The following is an 18,080-nucleotide window of genomic DNA, read 5'->3' on the forward strand; positions in this document are numbered from 1 at the left end:
AGGCGCGCAGCCACGTCCGTGCATGTACACATTGTATCCAGCTGATTTCCTGCTCTAATGGTAGAGTTAAAGCGTTGGGACAGATCTCGCCTGCAAAGCCTAGAAGACTTACGTGCGTGGCCCTTTGTAGAAAACGTTTGGTGTGTGCATGGCGCCCTAGAGTTGCTGGTCACAGCCCCTGTCAGAGGTGCCTCAGGGCCTGTCACCTCCCCCACCTCAGAAGCTCCTGGGAAAGAGCTGAGAGGAAGGGCAGAGGAAGCGCATGGCTTCCTGAGCTGGCAGCTCCTCAGCGTGGCAGAGCCTGCCGCTGGCCTCGGAGAGCCTGCTTCCCCCGCTTCTCTGGAGCAGAAATGCAATGGGAGGCACAAGGTCCTGACTCCACTGGCGTGCCCTCTACCCCCGGCACACCAGGTTGGGGTGGGAATCCAGCGGTTCAGGGAGCCGCGTATGGGCTCCGCTCTGGCCCCTGAACCACCTCCCAGGACCCTGTAGGTGAGACAGCATCAGGCCGTCCCCTTGACGGGGGCAGAAATAGAATATTGGGGACCAGCTAGAATTTTAAGAAATAGTAACCGTGCTCTGTTAACCAGGATTGTTTTGTTCTGATTAAAGAAGGCACATTCTAACCTGACAGAGCTGCACGCAGGACCTGGGAGCTCACCTGGAGATGCAGCCCCCGCCCCATCCGGGAGCTGCCTAGTATCATGGAAAGATTAACAGCCTTGTTGCAGAAACCAGAGACACCAGCCCTTTGAAGGCCTCCAGCCTTTTGTGTATCACCAGCCCTTTTAAGACTCCCAGCCCTTTGCATACCCACAGGTCTTTGCAAATCTCCAGCCCGCATTACCTGTAAACTGCCCATTTGGCATACCTTTTGCCTACTTCCCCATGTGATCTTTGTCCTTCTCCCCAATATAAGCAGAGGCTCATGGTGGAGGGCAGAACAGATTTTTGTGGATGACCCGCTGCTCTCCCACACTGCCGGCAGGATTGGAATGAATGCTCAAATAATTCCACCCTGTCTCTGCTTAATTGCGGACCCATTGGTTGTCCGATTACACCTAGAGAAGAGCTGGGTGGCTGTGGTCCTGGCACTGATGTAGTACAGTCTGCAGGGCTCAGGAAGACGGGAAAAGGCACCAAGGTTAGTGTGAGAGAGAGAGTGGAGCAGTCCACACCCTTTCCCCATGTGAAGCTGCCCTGCTCTGAACTGAGGACAGTGGACGGAGGCTCTTGAAGGGGGTGGGTGGGTGCTTTAGTTTGTTGGTTGGTTAGTGACTGTTGGTTCAAACCAACAAAGAGTTAGTCACCCAAATGTCTCTCCAGACTTCCTTTCAGAACTCCTCCGATCCATGAAATCCAGTCACCTGGGAACACTGGTCCAGGGCTCTCCTCAGCCAGGAGGTGTGGGCCCCGAGGACTGAATGCCTAACACGCTCATCGGGGAACGCCCATAGCTTTTATCCGATTTTCAAAGGTCCCTGCTTCCCCTCCACGCTCCCGACACTGGCAGAAGCCACTCCAGTCTGACCCTGCATTGGCCGAGAGACAGGCCCAGAGAGGGCACTGCTGCCCAAGGATCTCCTCCCACCCTGTGACTCAGTCCTGCAGGCCCAGGCCCAAGGGACTGGGGCAGGGGTGTGTGTCTTGGGGTTCATCCCCCACACTGAGATGGAGGAAGTGAGCAAGATGTGGAGGCTGGGGCAGTGCTGCTGTGGGGGAGGAGCAAGCTGTCTTGTACCCTCCAGGCTCTTCTGGCTGGTCTGACAACCACAGGTGTGCAGGGAAAAATAACCTCAATACATGCACATGCATGGGAACCACATGCATGAGAGACAGACACATGCAGGGGAGGTTCAGAGACAGAAGGGAGCAGATGCTTAGTGAAGTTTGTCCTGCCCTCTAGACAGGTCCAAAGGTTGTCCCTAATTCAAGGCCCCTCATTCCAGTTCTTCTAGGTCAAATATGTCAAACTCACGGCCAGTGCGCCGCATGTTTGACATGCTAGTTCTAGGTAGGTAAGGGCAGGGCAAGTTTCTCTTGAGCCTGAAGCTAAAATTGCCTTTAGCTTAAAATAAGCTGCTTAGCACTGAGGTATGTCTTGGGGTGGATCATTCTGAACCCCCATACTGGGTTGAGTAAGCAGTTACCTGACCAGTATCTGCTTTGTCAGAGCCCTGTCCCCCAAGTTTTCTGATGGGAATGGAAGGTGCTTGGGTGCAGGGTCACCTGGAGGCATGGGGGAGGTGGGAGAGGTGGGGGGGGGGGGGGCTCAGAGCACCTGCCCTGGGCTTTTGCTGAGCAGCAATGTTCTCATCTCTGGATGGGCTGACCATCCCGCTGGGCCCCTCGGGGAGCTTTAGCCATAAAGGCAGTGCTGGTAAGTCTTCACATTGCCCTTCTCAAAGGATCCGCTCCTGCTCCTTCCTGAGGCTGGAAGTCCAGCAGCTGGTGCAGGGGGGGGTCAGCGGGCATTGGGGCCCAGCTCACGCTGCCCAGGTGCACCCACTGCTCCGCACTACATGGTGTCCATGAAACAGCATGCTGGTAGCAGGTTGGAAATTAATGCAGCTTTTGAGTTATTGTAGAGCTAGTACCACACATGTGCCCTCCTGCTCAGGAAGACCCAGAGCCAGGTGCCCCTTCCCATGGAGCCAGAGGACCAGGCACGACAAGAGAACTGCTTCTTCTCACAGAAAGCAGAGAGAGAACTACATAACCAAACACGGGGAGAAGAGAGATCATGGTGAAACAAAGAACCAACCCACATATGAAAGAAAAACAGGCATCATCAGAAAAGGAAGTAAACGAAATGGAGGCAATGGAGGCAAGCAACCTGTCAGAGAAAGAATTCAGAGAAATGGCCATAAGGTGGATGAAACGAATGGAAGACAAATTCAACAATATGTGTAAGAACCAAGAGGAAATGAAGAAAAACCAAGAAGAAATGAAAAATGACATCACTGCTATAAAGAACTCAATAGAAAGCATCAACAGTAGACTAGAAGAAGCAGAGGACCGCATCAGCGAGCTAGAAGACAAGGTAGGAAAAAATACCCAAACAGAACAGCTTCTAGAAAAAAAAATTAAAAAGCAGGAGGAGAGCCTAAGAGAACTCTGGGACAACGCTAAACGAAACAACATCCGAATAATAGGGGTGCCAGAAGGAGAGGAAACTGAGCAAGGACTAGAAAACCTGTTTGAAAAAATAGTAACAGAAAATTTCCCTGATATAGGAAAGAAAAAACTCACACAAATCCAAGAAGCTCACAGAGTCCCAAACAAAATGAACCCGAAAAGACCGACACCAAGGCACATAATAATTAAATTGGCAAACACCAACGACAAAGCAAGAATCTTAAAAGCAGCCAGAGAGAGACAGAAAGTTACCTACAAAGGATCCCCCATCAAACTAGCGACCAATTTCTCAACAGGAACACCTCAGGCAAGAAGGGAATGGAATGAAATATACAAAGTCATGCAAAGGAAGGGTCTGAATCCAAGAATACTGTACCCAGCGAGGCTATCAATCAAAATTGAGGGTCAAATCAGGAGCTTCACCGACAAAAACGGTCTATGGGAGTTTATTACAACCAAGCCAGCAATGCAAGAAATGCTAAAGGGTCTGCTGTAAATAGAAAAAAATAGGAAACAAAGAAGGAACGCAGTGGTAAAGAACAAAAATGGCGACTAACAAGTTTCTATCAATAATAACTTTAAATGTAAATGGATTAAATTCCCCAGTCAAAAGGCATAGGGAAAATGAGTGGATAAGAAAACATGATCCATATATCTGCTGTCTACAGGAAACCCACCTCAGAAGAAAAGACGCACACAGACTGATGGTGAAGGGATGGAAAAAGGTTTTTCAGGCCAATGGAAGTGAAAAAAACGCCGGGGTAGCAATACTTATATCTGACAAATTAGATCTCAAAGTGAAGGACATAAAAAGAGATAAAGAAGGCCACTTCATAATACTAAAGGGAGCAGTCCAACAAGAAGAAATAACTCTGGTAAATATATATGCACCCAAATTTGTAAGAAATCTTCTGGAGGATATCAAGGGAGAGATTGACAGCAATACAATCATAGTAGGGGACCTTAACACCCCATTATCTCCACTGGACAAATCCTCTAAACAGAAACTCAGCAAAGAAACATCAATCCTAAATGACTCACTAGATCAGATGGAATTAATTGACATCTTCAGAACATTTCACCCCAAAGCCACAGAATATACATTCTCCTCAAGTGCACATTTGTCATCTTCAAAGATAGACCATATATTGGGTCACAGACAAAGTCTCTTCAAATTCAAGAAAACTGAAATCATATCAAGCATCTTCTCAGACCACAAAGGCATAAAACTGGAAATCAACTACAACAAAAACAATCCAGAAAAATCAAACACATGGAGACTAAATAGCATGCTATTAAACAATGACTGGGTTACCAGTGAGATCAAAGAAGAAATAAAAAACATCATGGCAACAAACGACAATGAAAACACAGCAATCCAAAACCTATGGGACACAGCAAAAGCAGTCTTGAGAGGGAAGTTCATAGCTCTACAAGCCTACTGCAAGAAACAAGAAACAATGAGAATAAATGACCTAACTCTACAACTCGAAGAGTTGGAAAGAGAGCAACAAAAAAAGCCAGCTGTAAGCAGAAGGAAGGAAATAACAAAGATCAGAGTGGAGATAAATGACATAGAGACCAAAAAACAATACAAAAGATCAACAAAACCAAGAGCTGGTTCTTTGAAAGGATAAACAAGATTGATACACCTCTAGCCAGGCTCACCAAGAAACAAAGAGAGAGGACCCAAATAAACAAAATCAGAAATGAAAGAGGAGAAATAACAACAGACCCTATAGAAATACAAAGGATTGTTAGAAAATACTATGAACAACTCTACTCCAACACACTAGACAACCTGGAGGAAATGGACATAGTCCTAGAAAAATACAACCTTCCAAAACTTAATCAGGAAGAATCTAAAAATCTCAATAGGCCAATAACTATGGAGGAAATCGAAGCAGTAATCAAAAAGCTTCCAGCAAACAAAAGCCCGGGGCCAGATGGCTTCACAGGGGAGTTTTACCAAACATTCAAGGAAGACCTAAAACCTATCCTCCTCAGACTATGTCAAAAGATCCAAGAGGAAGGAACACTTCCCAGCTCATTCTATGAAGCCAACATTACCCTAATCCCAAAACCAGATAAAGACAATACAATGAAAGAGAATTATAAGCCAATATCCCTCATGAACATAGATGCCAAAATCCTCAACAAAATCCTAGCAAATCGGATCCAGCAGTACATCAAAAAGATAATACACCATGACCAAGTAGGATTTATCCCAGGGATGCAAGGATGGTACAATATCCGCAAATCAATAAACGTGATACATCACATAAACAAATTGAGAGAAAAAAACCACATAGTCATATCAACTGATGCGGAAAAAGCATTTGACAAAATCCAACACCCTTTCTTGATAAAAATTCTCAGCAAGATAGGAATTGAGGGATCATACCTCAACATAATAAAAGCCATATATGACAAACCCACAGCCAACATCATAATCAATGGGCAAAAACTAAAACCATTCCCCCTAAAAACAGGAACAAGACAGGGATGCCCCCTCTCACCACTCCTGTTCAACATAGTACTGGAAGTACTAGCTGTTGCGATCAGACAAGAAGAAGAAATAAAAGGCATCCAGATTGGGAAAGAAGAAGTAAAACTGTCCTTATTTGCAGATGACATTATACTGTACATAGAGAACCCTAAAGACTCCATCAAAAAATTATTAGACTTAATAAATGAATTCGGCCATGTAGCAGGATACAAAATTAATGCTAAGAAATCCATGGCATTTCTTTACACCAATAGTGAATTTACAGAAAGTGAAACTACAGAAGCAATCCCATTTACCATCGCACCAAAAAAATTAAAATACCTAGGAATAAACTTAACTAAGGAGGTAAAAGACTTATATGCTGAAAACTACAGGACACTGAAAAAAGAGATAGAGGAAGACATAAACAGATGGAAGAATATACTGTGTTCATGGATTGGTAGAATCAACATCATCAAAATGTCCATACTACCCAAAGCAATTTATAGATTCAATGCAATCCCCATTAAATTACCAACAGCATATTTCACAGATCTAGAACGAACGTTCCAAAAATTCATCTGGAATAAAAAAAGACCCCGAATAGCTGCAGCAATCCTGAGAAAGAACAACGTAGGTGGGATCTCAATACCAGATATCAAACTGTATTACAAAGCCACTGTTCTTAAAACAGCTTGGTACTGGCACAAGAACAGACATATAGATCAATGGAATAGAATAGAGACCCCAGAAATCGACCCAAAGCACTATGCCCAATTAATATTCGACAAAGGAGGCAAGAGCATACAATGAAGTCAACACAGTCTCTTCAATAAATGGTGTTGGGAAAATTGGACAGATACATGCAAAAAGATGAAACTAGACCACCAACTCACACCATACACAAAAATAAACTCAAAATGGATAAAAGACTTAAACGTAAGACGGGAAACCATAAAAATACTAGAGGAATCCACAGGCAGCGAAATTGCAAACATATGCCGAAGGAATTTCTTCTCTGATAATGCTCCTAGGGCAATGGAAACTAAAGAGAAAATAAACAAATGTGACTACATCAAAATAAAAAGCTTTTGCACAGCAAAGGAAACCATCAACAAAACAACAAGAAGACCCACTACATGGGAGAACATATTTGACAATGATACCACCGATAAGGGTTTAATTTCCAACATTTACAGGGATCTCATGAAACTTAACGAAAGGAAGATAAACAATCTAATCAAAAAATGGGCAATGGACCTAGATAGACACTTTTCGAAAGAGGGCATACAGAAGGCCGAAAGACATATGAAAACATGCTCAAAGTCACTAATTATACGAGAGATGCAAATCAAAACGACAATGCGTTATCATCTCACACCTGTCAGAATGGCTATCATCAACAAATCAACAAACAACAAGTGTTGGAGAGGATGTGGAGAAAAAGGAACCCTTCTTCACTGCTGGTGGGAATGCAGACTGGTGCAGCCACTATGGAAGACAGTATGGAGCTACCTCAAAAAACTAAAAATGGAACTCCCATTTGACCCAGTGATCCCACTACTAGGAATATATCCCAAGAAACCAGAAATGCCAATCAGAAAGGATCTATGCATCCCTATGTTCATAACAGCACAATTCACCATAGCTAAGATTTGGAAACAGCCTAAGTGCCCATCAGCAGATGAGTGGATTAGAAAACTGTGGTACATCTACATGATGGAATACTATGCTGTGGTAAAAAAAAAAAAAAAAAAAAAGGAACTCTTGCCTTTTGCAACAGCATGGATGGAACTGGAGAGCATTATGCTAAGTGAAATAAGCCAGTCAGAGAAAGATAAATACCACATGATCTCACTCATTTATGGATTATAGAGAACAGCATAGACTGATGAAAAGAAACAGATCCAAAGACTGAGAAACAGCGAGCAGGCTATCAATCCCCAGAAGGAAAGTAGGGGAGGGCGGGGGTAAGGGGAAGAGATCAACCGAAGGACTTGTATACATGTATATAAGCCAAACCAATGGACATGGACAACAGGGGGATGGGAGCATGAGTGTGCGGGGCGGCGGGGGGGGGGGGGGGGGGAGAGGTTGGGGGTTAATGGGGGCGATGAGGACACATTTGTAATACCTTAACTAATAATAAAAAAAATAAAATAAATAAAATAAAAGACTAATATGCAAAGTGTCCCCTTGGGAATTTGACTGGGAATTTGATCACTCACTATGACATGCACTGACCACCAGGGGGCGGCCCAGAACAAAGGAAGGCCCCAGGTGGCAGTCAGAAGGCCCCAATTGGCCCTGATCTCTGGCCAGGCCTAGGGATCCTACTTGTGCACAAATTTCATGCGTCAGGCCTCTAGTTTGAAATATAAAAGTTTAAATAATTGTACAGTGAGCATGCACATGCTCTAGGTTCTGCAGTTAACGTTATATATGCTTGACCATATATAATGGTCTGTGCACCACTTTACCCACCCATCAACTTATTTTTTTTCTTGCATTTCAGAGTAGATTGCAGCTGTAAGTACACTTCACTGCAACCACTGCAGTCTGCATATTGTTACCTAGAGTTCCATGCTGGTTTATGGTTCTTTTTGTTCTTAGCTAGATTTACAGAGGAAAAGGCACAGATCTCCAGACAGCATTGGATGAGTTTTGACAAATGTATGTACCTATGTAATCCAAACTGCTATCAACGTACAGAACATTACCTCAGTCCTGGAATTCTGATGGCCTTTTCAGTCCACCCCATCCCATTGCTCCCAAGCAAACAAGGCTCTGATTTCTTGGTTTTAGCTTACCCTAGAGCTTAATTTTAATGGAGTCATACAGTACATACACTTTCATATAAGAGTTCTTTCTGCTAGTGCATTGCTTTTGAGTTTCATCCATGCTATTGTATGTTATCTCATTCCTTTTTATTGTTGATTAGAGGCCCGATGCACAAAATTCATGCAAGAGTAGGCCTCCCTTCCCCTGGCTACCGGCACTGGCTTCCCTCTGGCACCTGGGACCTGGGCTTCCCTCGTAGCTTCATCTGGAAGGATGTCCAGTCTAATTAGCATATTACACTTTTATTATTATAGATTGATAGGCCATTGTGTATATAAACCAATCACTTCATCCATTTTCTTATTGCTGGATACTAGAGTTAACAGTTTTGGGCTACTATGAGTAGAACTGCTAAGAATATTTTTGTGAATAAGTGTCTTCATTTCTCTTGGGTAAATACCTAGGAATGCTGGTTCAGAAAGGGAAGGGATATGTTTAGTTTTATAAGAAACCAAACACGTGTTTTCCAAAACAGGTGGACCATTATATCCTCACCAACAATATCTGAAGGTTAATCCATATGCTTGCCAACATTTGGGTTGTCAGTCACCAACACGACACACAAGGACTTCAACCCTTCCTGCAGATGTGTCATGTTGCATTGTGCTTTTAATGTGTCGTTTCCTAACGACTGTGTTGATCATCTGTATGTGCATCCCGTCATGTGCTTACTTGCCACTCACAAACACTGCCAGGCTCTTTTTCCAAGGGGCTGTCACACTGCAGCCACTGGCCACATCCAGCCTCGGCCTGATTTGGTAAGGCCCTTGAGCCAGCAATGTGTTTCACATTTCTAAAGGGTTGCTTTAAAAAATGCAACAAATTGTAGGTAGCCTGCCAAACCTAAAATATGTATAGAAGAAATTTTGCTGACCCTGCTATATATTGAAAGTGGGTCTCTCATATATAGCATATTGCTGGGTATTGCTTTTAATGTTATTTATTCAGCTGGCAGGGTAAACAATTTATGTAAATGTGGGGAAAATCTGTGTCTAGGATTCTGGACAAAGGCACTAGTATCATTGGTTTCAATCAAATATGTGGAGCTGATTTAACTTGAAATGGGTGAGGCATCACTACAGCCCTGGTGTTACCTACAGCTGAGCTTTGTCAGGGTGAACATAACACAAACTGGGCTTTGAACCTTCTGGTGTTTCCTCAATATTTTCAGTGTAACTTGGGACCTAGAAAATATATGGGTCAACACATCTGCCCTGGACAACAAGCCTGGAAGTCCATGGCTTGACTGAACTTCTCTGTTCACTGAGTGGCGAAAACACAAACCATCTCTTCGCTGATGGCAAGGAACCCCTTGGGTGGCCCCTCTGGGTCCCTCTTGCATCCGCAGTGGAAAGCACGTGCTGACCTAAGTGAACACAGGACCCGGTCTCTGTCATACAGGGACTCTGCAGCGAGTGCAGCTTGGTTGTTACCCTGTGAAGCCAGATGTGATGCCCTTCAGGGGGGCAAGGGGAGAAGGGGGTTCTCAGAGTTGGGCTAAGGAAGCCCATCACTGGCTCAGTGGTTACTTTGGAGATGGCATTTTCCGTCGGGGAAGCTGCTGCTCAGGTGTACCGTCCCCACTTCCTGTCCCGAAAATGCTCTTAAATGTGAGCCAGCCTGTTCATGGGCATCAAGGTTAATGTAGAGAAAGCTGGTACTGCAGTGGGGTACTGATTTTTTAAAATCTATTCCAGTAATCTCTGCCTTTTTGTAGGAGTTTTTAGTCCATTAACATTGGATGTCATTATTGATATGGTTAATTCTGTGTTTATAATTTTATAATTTGATTTCTGTTTGTCCCCTCTGTTTTTATTTCTTTATTCCCCTTTTCATGTTTTTTTTTTCATTTATTTACATAGTTTAGAATACCACCTATTGGTTTTTAGCTATATATTATTTTTAGTGATTATAATATACCCACTTAAAATTTTGCCAATTACTTAGAATATTGGGCCAGTTGATATAAAATGTAGAAACCATGTCAATGAAAAAGTCCATTTAATACCCATTGTATTTTATGCTATCTTTATATGTATGATGTAAATCTATGTATTTGCTTTAAAATGTCATATATATTTTAAAGGAATTAAGAGTAGGAAAGTCTTTTAATTTAATAAATATTTACCATTTCTGATCCTCTCCCTTCCTTCCTAAGGATCTGAGTTTCCATCAAATGTCATTTCCCTTCAGCCTGTAGAATTCCCTTTACCATTTCTTGTAATCGAGATCTGCTGGCCACAGGTTCTCTTAGTTTTATTTACCTGAAACTTTATTTTATTTCCATATTTGAAGGATATTTTTGCTGGGTACAGAATTCTGTGTGGGTGATTGTTTTCTTTTAATGCTTTAAAAAGAAAGCTGTTCCATTGTCTTCTGGCCCAATGTTCCATTATCTTCTGATGAAAAGTCCACCTGTAATTAAAATTACTCCATTGCATGTTGTCTGTGTCACTGCTTTCAAGAATTTCTCTTTAACTCTGGTTTTGAGGAGTTTGACTCTGAAGTGTGGCTTACTTTGTATTTATTCTGCTTGGGTTTGGTTGGGAGGCTTTTGCCTCAATCGGGGGTGGGGAACATCCGGCCCATGGGCCATGTACGGCCAGCAAGATCATTTGGTCTGGTCTTGCCAAGGCATTGGGGTGAGTTAATTAAATGTTTGACCTAATACAGCAGGCTCATTTTTAAGTTGGTAACTTTGTATGGCCTTCAAATGATGTTATAAATATCCAAATGGCCCTTAGCAGAAAAAAGGTTCCCCAGCCCTAACCAGTTTGGCACAATGGATAGAGCATCAGCCTACAGACTGAAAGGTTCCAGGTTCGATTCCAGTGAAGAGCATGTACCTTGGTTGCGGGCACATCCCCAGTAGGAGGTGTGCAGGAGGCAGCTGATCAATGTTTCTATCTCATCGATGTTTCTAACTCTCTATCCCTCTCCCTCTCCCTCTCTGTAAAAAAATCAATAAAATATATATTTTTAAAAAGTTTCATCTCTGAATTAAAAAAAAAAAAGTTCCCCACTCCTGGCCTAGATGGAATCACAGTGATTATAACTTTTGTGTGTGTGTGTGGGGGGGGGGGGGGGGTAAGATGTCTGAGCTGATTGGAATGTAGCATGTGGAAGCAAACCTGTTTTAAATGCATTTTGTTTTTGTGACAACCAGTTCTTTACTTGGGCATGTATTACACGCAAGAAATGGAACTAAGCATAAATAGAACAGAAACTAGTCATTCCATGTCTCCAACAGGAAGCACCTATCAGTCATCCTGACTGGCTGGTGTAGAAGCGCTGAGCGAGGTGTAGGGCAGAGGCCACACCATCTCACTCTGTGTAGGAGGGGTCCCTGCAGTGTTGCCTCTTTGATCAGACTATGGGCTTCACTCAAGACTGAAGAATAAAAAAGGAATGTGCACCGAAGCTTAGCTGCCCTGTGGCCCACCCTGGGCAGCCTTTGGTGTGAAGCCAGTGAGCCTGGGGCCCGAGGGCAAAATCCCCAGGAATCCTGGTGGGCTTGGGAGAGATGCCAGGAGGCCTGCCCCTTGGCCGCCTCAGGGGCCTCCCCGGCCAAACAGGCTGGAGTCTGGGCGCCGAACAACACCGGGAACGGGCGGCCACCTGGAGTGAGACGCTCAGATGGCAACGCTGTTGGGAATCCGGTCTGGAGACAAGTAGTAATAGGGCAGCTTCTTGTTCTTGTTGCGCTCAGCGATCACGGTGACGATGGCGTCGAGGTTCTTGCGGAATCGGGCCATGGCCTCCTTCACGGGTTTCTCAGTGAAATGCTCCTCCGGGTACATGCCCAGGAACAGCTGCGAGCCGGGACAGACAGACAGGTTATGCTGCGATGCTAATTGACAGACCTTGTCCCACGCATGGGCAGCATCCCCTGGGAGTCACCCTCTGCCCGCTGCTGGGAATGCTGAGACGGTGAATGCCACCTCCCTCCTGCTTTCCCTGAGGAGGCCTCCGGGGAGGGGGTGGGGTTACAGACAGACAGAAGGCAGACATCACTGCCCTGCTCCGGGTGGCTATAAGGACGTGCGACGGTGCAGGTGGGTGTGGAGGCTGTTGGTCCCAGCGAGGCCGTGGAGACCCACCTGCCTGTGCTGCCCAGCACCGTACCTCCGTCTAGGCTCCAGGTGGCAGGAGCAGAGGAGCCAGCACTGGCCCCTCCCCTGCCAATGTTGTGCTCATCCACACACTCACACAGATGAGAACTGAACATATTTAAAAAACACGATTGGACTGTTAAAGCTAGAAAGTGTCATATTCAGGGCTGGAAAGGGTGCGAGAAGCATCTCAGGCGGTTGATGGGATTTCGGATTTAGTCTGTGGAGGGCAGCTCGGTCTCAACATTCTTTGACCAAGAAGTTCCCCTGCTAGGCGTGTCTCCTCTGATTCCATTGAACACGTGCAAAGACACGTATCCACAGACATTAGCAAGGGACCAAAGCATAGCAAATGCCCTGAAGTAACCGCCCACGGGTCTGGGCCTGGCAGTCTCCTGTGCAGCGCCCAGCTACTGCCCGGGGCTGTGTCTGCTGAGTACCCAGCTCTGGGTCTAGGCTAAGCGAGGTGCATGTGCACGGGCATGTCTGGGAGACCCAGGAAACTTAGTTGTTGCCTCTGGGCAGGAGAAACCCACACAAGAGAACTTTGTCTGCAGCTGGGGTGGTGGGGGTGGCTTTGTGGGGAAGGTCACCAGTGGCACAGAGTCCTCCGCGCTGTCTGCCCAGCCGCCCAGCTCCCTCATGCCTCAGGCCTGAGGACCTCAGGGGCCACTTCCTGGAAGATGAGGACCCAGGAGGGCAAGGGCCACCCTGAGGCTGAATCACAAAGCCCCGCAGTTGAGGAGTGGGTTGCACCTGGGGCAACCTGCCCACCAGGAGGGCCCACGGCCTCACCTCATTTTCCTGGAACTGGCTCAGCGCCCACACGGCACCCAGGTGCCAGCAGGAGCGGCCTCGGTCTGGCAGTGCGTCCACAATCTGCTCAATGGTGACCACCCCCTTCGCTGTGGGCGGCGGGGCCCGCATGGTTGGGGGGGCGTTGGGGATCCAGGAGCACCAGTCATACTGCAGGGAGAGCCACAGACAGGCAATGCAGGTGCTGCCACCATGTTTCCCGCCTCCCACCTGGGCACCCACCCACTCCCCCAGGGCCCAGCAGCCAGGCTGCAGCCCCCTCGTGTGGCTGTGGGAACAACCGATTCGGCCCTGAGGCCACCTGAGGTCCACCTGGCTTCCTCTAGCTGACGGGCTGGCTGGCTGGGAGACTGCAGGTCAGTAGCAGGCAAGGTCAAGGTGACCTTGGCAATTTCCCTCCCAGAGGGCTGGCCCTGCCCTTGCCCACCTGGCCGAAGTTCACTGCTGCGTGCTGGGCTGAGGCCGTGAAGATCACCACCGTCAGGTACTCCGACAGCTTCTCCCTGGTCTTGATGGACTTGGGGAAACCTGAGGCAGAGCCACGGGCCCACTAAGGCCCCGCCTCCCAGGAGGGACACCCAGCCAACAGAGCCCTTTCCCCGCCCACCCCCCAGCCTTCCCTAGGGTCCCCCACACCAGGACTGGGGGGACCGGCTTGGCCTAGTGTCCCGATGTTTCTGACCTGTGCTATCAGGGTCACAGAAAGCCCCCAAATGTCCCGATGAGGCATTCTGGGGTCTCGGGGACTATGGCCTCAGCACCAGATGCTCAGGTGAATGACAGGCCAGTGCGGCCCACGGACACTCGGAGGTGCAGAGAGGAGAGGGAAGAGGACTGGGGAGAGCTGGGCGAGTCCCTACCTGAGGCCTTCCTGCCCCGCATGCCGTACACATACACGTCCTTCACGAAGTCCTGCAGCTCCTGGTCCTCCTCCACCACCTGGTCGCTCTCGTAGTAGATGCCCACCACGTCGGCCGCGAACCTGGCTCAGGAGAGGGGCCCAGCTAGGAGTCTGCAGAGCCGGCCCGGACCGTGGCAGGACCCCAGCAGTGACCCTGACACTTACCCCTCACAGTCCAGGACTTTAGGGTCACCGAACCCCCACCTGCCCCCCTTCCCCCTCAGTGCCCTGACAGCAAAGCCAGTCCCTGGTCCCTGAGTCAGCGTGCGGCCCTGGCTAGGTCCATCCTCCCATGCACACTCCTCCTCCAGGCCCCCTCCTCCTCCAGGCCCCCTCCTCCTCCAGGCCCCCCCCTCCTCCAGGACCCTCTCCTCCTCCAGGCCCCCTCCTCCTCCAGGAACCCTCCTCCTCCAGGCCCCCTCCTCCTCCAGGACCCTTCCTCCTCCAGGCCCCCTCCTCCTCCAGGCCCCCTCCTCCTCCAGGACCCCCTTCTCCTCCAGGACCCTTCCTCCTCCAGGCCCCCTCCTCCTCCAGGCCCCCTCCTCCTCCAGGACCCCCTTCTCCTCCAGGCCCCCTCCTCCTCCAGGACCCTCTCCTCCTCCAGGCACCCTCCTCCTCCATGTCCCCTCCTCCTCCAGGCCCCCTCCTCCTCCAGGTCCCCTCCTCCTCCAGGTCCCCTCCTCCTCCAGGTCCCCTCCTCCTCCAGGTCCCCTCCTCCTCCAGGCCCCCTCCTCCTCTAGGACCCCCTCCTCCTTCATGGCCCCCTCCTCCTCCAGGACCGCCTCCAGCCACACCGAGTGGCCCACAGCCCATCATGCACTCACGCCCTGATGGCTTCCCACACCAGGAGCCCGTCATCCCGGTAGAAGTAGTAGGGAATGTCCTCCGTGCTGTCCATGCCCCGGGCCTTGATGGCCTCGGGAAAGCACAGGGAGGTGTAGGTCAGATTCTGCATGGCCTTCTGCACCATCTGCACGTGCCCGCCGCCCCCTGTGGCATTGGCCTTGAGCGGGAGGAAGAGAGAGTGCTGTGAGCCGAGGCCAGAGCCCCCTCTTCAGCTTCCGGCCCGGAGCACCAGGAGTAACTAACTGTGCTCAGCTGGGCAGTGGCCAGGCCTGCAGAGGGCCAAAGCCTCGTCCTGCGAGGTTGGGTGGGAGAGATGTTTAACTCCCAGAAGCCAGGGCAGTCAGTGAAGAGGCTACGGGGAGGAGCCTCTGTGAAAGGGGTTGATGGACCGGTGTGTGGGGAGCCTGGGGGCAGCTGCAGAGGGAGGGGCCGGCTCCCACAATGAGGAGGGCAGCAGGGACAGCTGGCAGATGGGGACACAGGCTGCCCAGAGTCCAAGGAATGCTCTCGGTAACCAATCTGTGGCTGAGAAAAAGGGGCAGAAACCAGCCCCCAGGCCCTGCACAAGCTGTGGAGGGCTGTGCTGTGCTCAGGGGAGGGAGGGAGAGAGAGACCTTCTGGGAGGGAGCGCCCTCCTCCCAACAGCTAAGATAGAGACACACGTGTTCTCAGGCATGCACACGTGTATACACACACACACACACACACACACACACACGCACACACACACGGCTGGGCAGAGGGCCACAGAATCTCCCAAGGAGGGCTCGGGTGCTGGGCGCCAGACATGGGTCCCCGGGGGTGGCTGACCCAAGTGGGGCTGCTCAGAGTTGCCCCCGTGCCATGTGGTCACAGTGTGGAAGCCTGAGCCTGGAGCTCACAGCCACGGCCACGGCCCTGCCACGGGCAGCCTGTGGGAGAGTGAGGCCAACACAGCTGGAAGAGGGGGGGACTGGAGCCAGTGTGCTTGGCCCTGGGAACTCTGAGCCCCTGTCCATTTCAGTCGGAAGCTCCTGCAACCCTACATGTCCAGGGATATGAGGCAGTACCTCTCCTTTCCAGCTTCCGCTGGTTTGACTTGGGTTTTGTCTTTTGCAACCTAAACAATGGCTCAACCTTAGGGACCATCTGGCGGCTCACTAATGGGAGGTGGGAAGGAGGGAGGCCAAGGGGGAGCAGAGGGAGGAGAGAATCTGCGCTTGGTAAGGCCATGGGAGGTGTGCGTGGGGTCAAAACAGAGTGAGGTGCTGCCTGGGAGAATGTAAGGGACCCATAGGGACCAACATGCCACTGGGGAGGAAAATGGGCTGGGAGCGCTGATGGCCGGGAAGGGCAGAGGGTGGGAGGGGGCGGCAGGTCCCTAGTGCCTAAGAGGAGAGGAGTGGGTGCGGGGAGGCAGGGTCTGCACCCACTTGCCCGACGTGGGGAGGGAAGGGTGGGGAGGGACAGGGAGACACGTGGGAGGAAGACCGGGTGGTGCAGTGATGCACTCAGAAAGGGAGAGCTCGCCCAGGCCAGCTAGAAGGAGCTGAGACTGGCACAGAGCCTGGGAGCCCTCTCTGCCCGCCTCCAGCCTCCAACCTCCACCCCGGCGGGGCCTAGAGGCCTGGCCTCCTAGAGGAAACCTGTGCGGGTTTGGGGAAGTGGCTGCCCGCCAGCCTGGGGGCCGCCTTGCGTGGGGCGGGAGGGAAGCGCCCACCTTGTCAAAGAGGCCGTACTGGCAGATGAGCTGCTCCCGGGCCTTGGTGTTGATGGCGATGGTGAACCGCACGTGCGCCACCAGGAGCTGGGGGAGCAGAGGAAGCCTCAGAGGAGGCCCGGCGGGGCCCCTGGGCAGGCCTGACCCCCTCTGGAGCCCCAGGGACCCTCGGCACCCCCGTCCAGTCCGCTGTGGAGGGTGGCACGAGGGCTGGGGGAGAGGAAGTGCAGGTGGGCCGCGGCCACCTGATGCAGCAGAGATGCTCAGCGATGGAGACAGTGACAAAGGTGGAAATGGCCGACGCGTGTGGAGCTCCTCTCCGCGTCAGGCAGTTCTAAGCTCTAAATGCGGACAGTGACCCTGTGAGGCGGGTGCATTACTTGATCTTCATTATACAGATGGGGAAACTGAGGCAGGTGGGAATATCCTTAGCCTGCAGCCACCCTAACAGTCAGCGCTGACAGGGACAGAGGGGCAGTGGCGGGGCTGCCACCTGGGCTCAGACTAGGGTCATGCGGATCTCATTTGCCTCTTCAGGGGTCTCACCGCCTGGGCCACCCGGATGTCAGGCCCAGGCCCGTCTCCTCAGGGACCAGCAGGCGCTCAGCACGCATTGCCGCCCCCAGAACACTTCTCCAGGACCCTTGTCTGCTGGCCTCCAAGCCAGGCCCCTCCCTCCCTCCTGCCCCTCCACAGCCAGAAACCCTCTCCCCCACCCCCTTGAGGCAGTCGCTTGCTGTACCTTAAAAATGGGGTGCACGGCGGGCAGCTGGCGGTACATGGCGATGCCAAACACCTCGGACACCAGGTGTGTGCGCAGGAGGTGGGTGATGGTCTGGTGAATGTGGAAGTCACAGGAGCGCACCCAGATTTTGGCCAGAAGCCAGTCATATTTTGCATCCGAAGGAAGAAAAATGGGGTTTTCGTCTCCTGGGACTTGGTTGAGCTGGGACATAGAAGAGAGAAAATATGCTTAATCTTTCATCCCAAACCATAGCTCCCGGAAAGCCCGGCTGCTCAGGAAGTTCCAGAGGATTCTGGATTCCTTTTTTAAATTAAATCTTTATTGTTGAAAATATTCCATATTCCCTTTTATTCCCCATTGACCCCTTCTAGCTCGCTCCCCCCTCCCCAGGTCTTCACCACCCTATTGTCTGTGTCCATGGGCTGTGCATATATGCAGACAAGTTCTTTGGTTAATCTCTTCCCACCCACCCTCCCCCGCCTTCCCTCTGAGAT

The 18,080-nt window shown here is 49.9% G+C and overlaps 1 protein-coding gene across 1 annotated transcript in view; it reads right to left on the reverse strand.

Moving 5' to 3' along the window:
* Window positions 1-10,707: 10,707 nt before the first annotated feature.
* Window positions 10,708-18,080, reverse strand: part of ALOX5 (arachidonate 5-lipoxygenase) — a 45,798-nt gene continuing 38,425 nt past the window's right edge. Inside the window, exons 8-15 of the mRNA XM_036355968.1 lie at window positions 17,584-17,787; window positions 16,842-16,928; window positions 15,121-15,299; window positions 14,256-14,377; window positions 13,823-13,923; window positions 13,375-13,545; window positions 12,086-12,279; window positions 10,708-10,882 (exon numbers count right to left, since the gene is read on the reverse strand). Of these exons, the coding sequence (XP_036211861.1) occupies window positions 12,100-12,279; window positions 13,375-13,545; window positions 13,823-13,923; window positions 14,256-14,377; window positions 15,121-15,299; window positions 16,842-16,928; window positions 17,584-17,787 (1,044 nt within the window). The 3' untranslated portion in view covers window positions 10,708-10,882; window positions 12,086-12,099. The remainder of the gene's footprint in view (window positions 10,883-12,085; window positions 12,280-13,374; window positions 13,546-13,822; window positions 13,924-14,255; window positions 14,378-15,120; window positions 15,300-16,841; window positions 16,929-17,583; window positions 17,788-18,080) is intronic.

This window comes from Myotis myotis, unplaced genomic scaffold (genome assembly GCF_014108235.1).
Source record: "Myotis myotis isolate mMyoMyo1 unplaced genomic scaffold, mMyoMyo1.p scaffold_m19_p_24, whole genome shotgun sequence".
In the NCBI taxonomy this organism is placed as follows: domain Eukaryota; kingdom Metazoa; phylum Chordata; class Mammalia; order Chiroptera; family Vespertilionidae; genus Myotis; species Myotis myotis.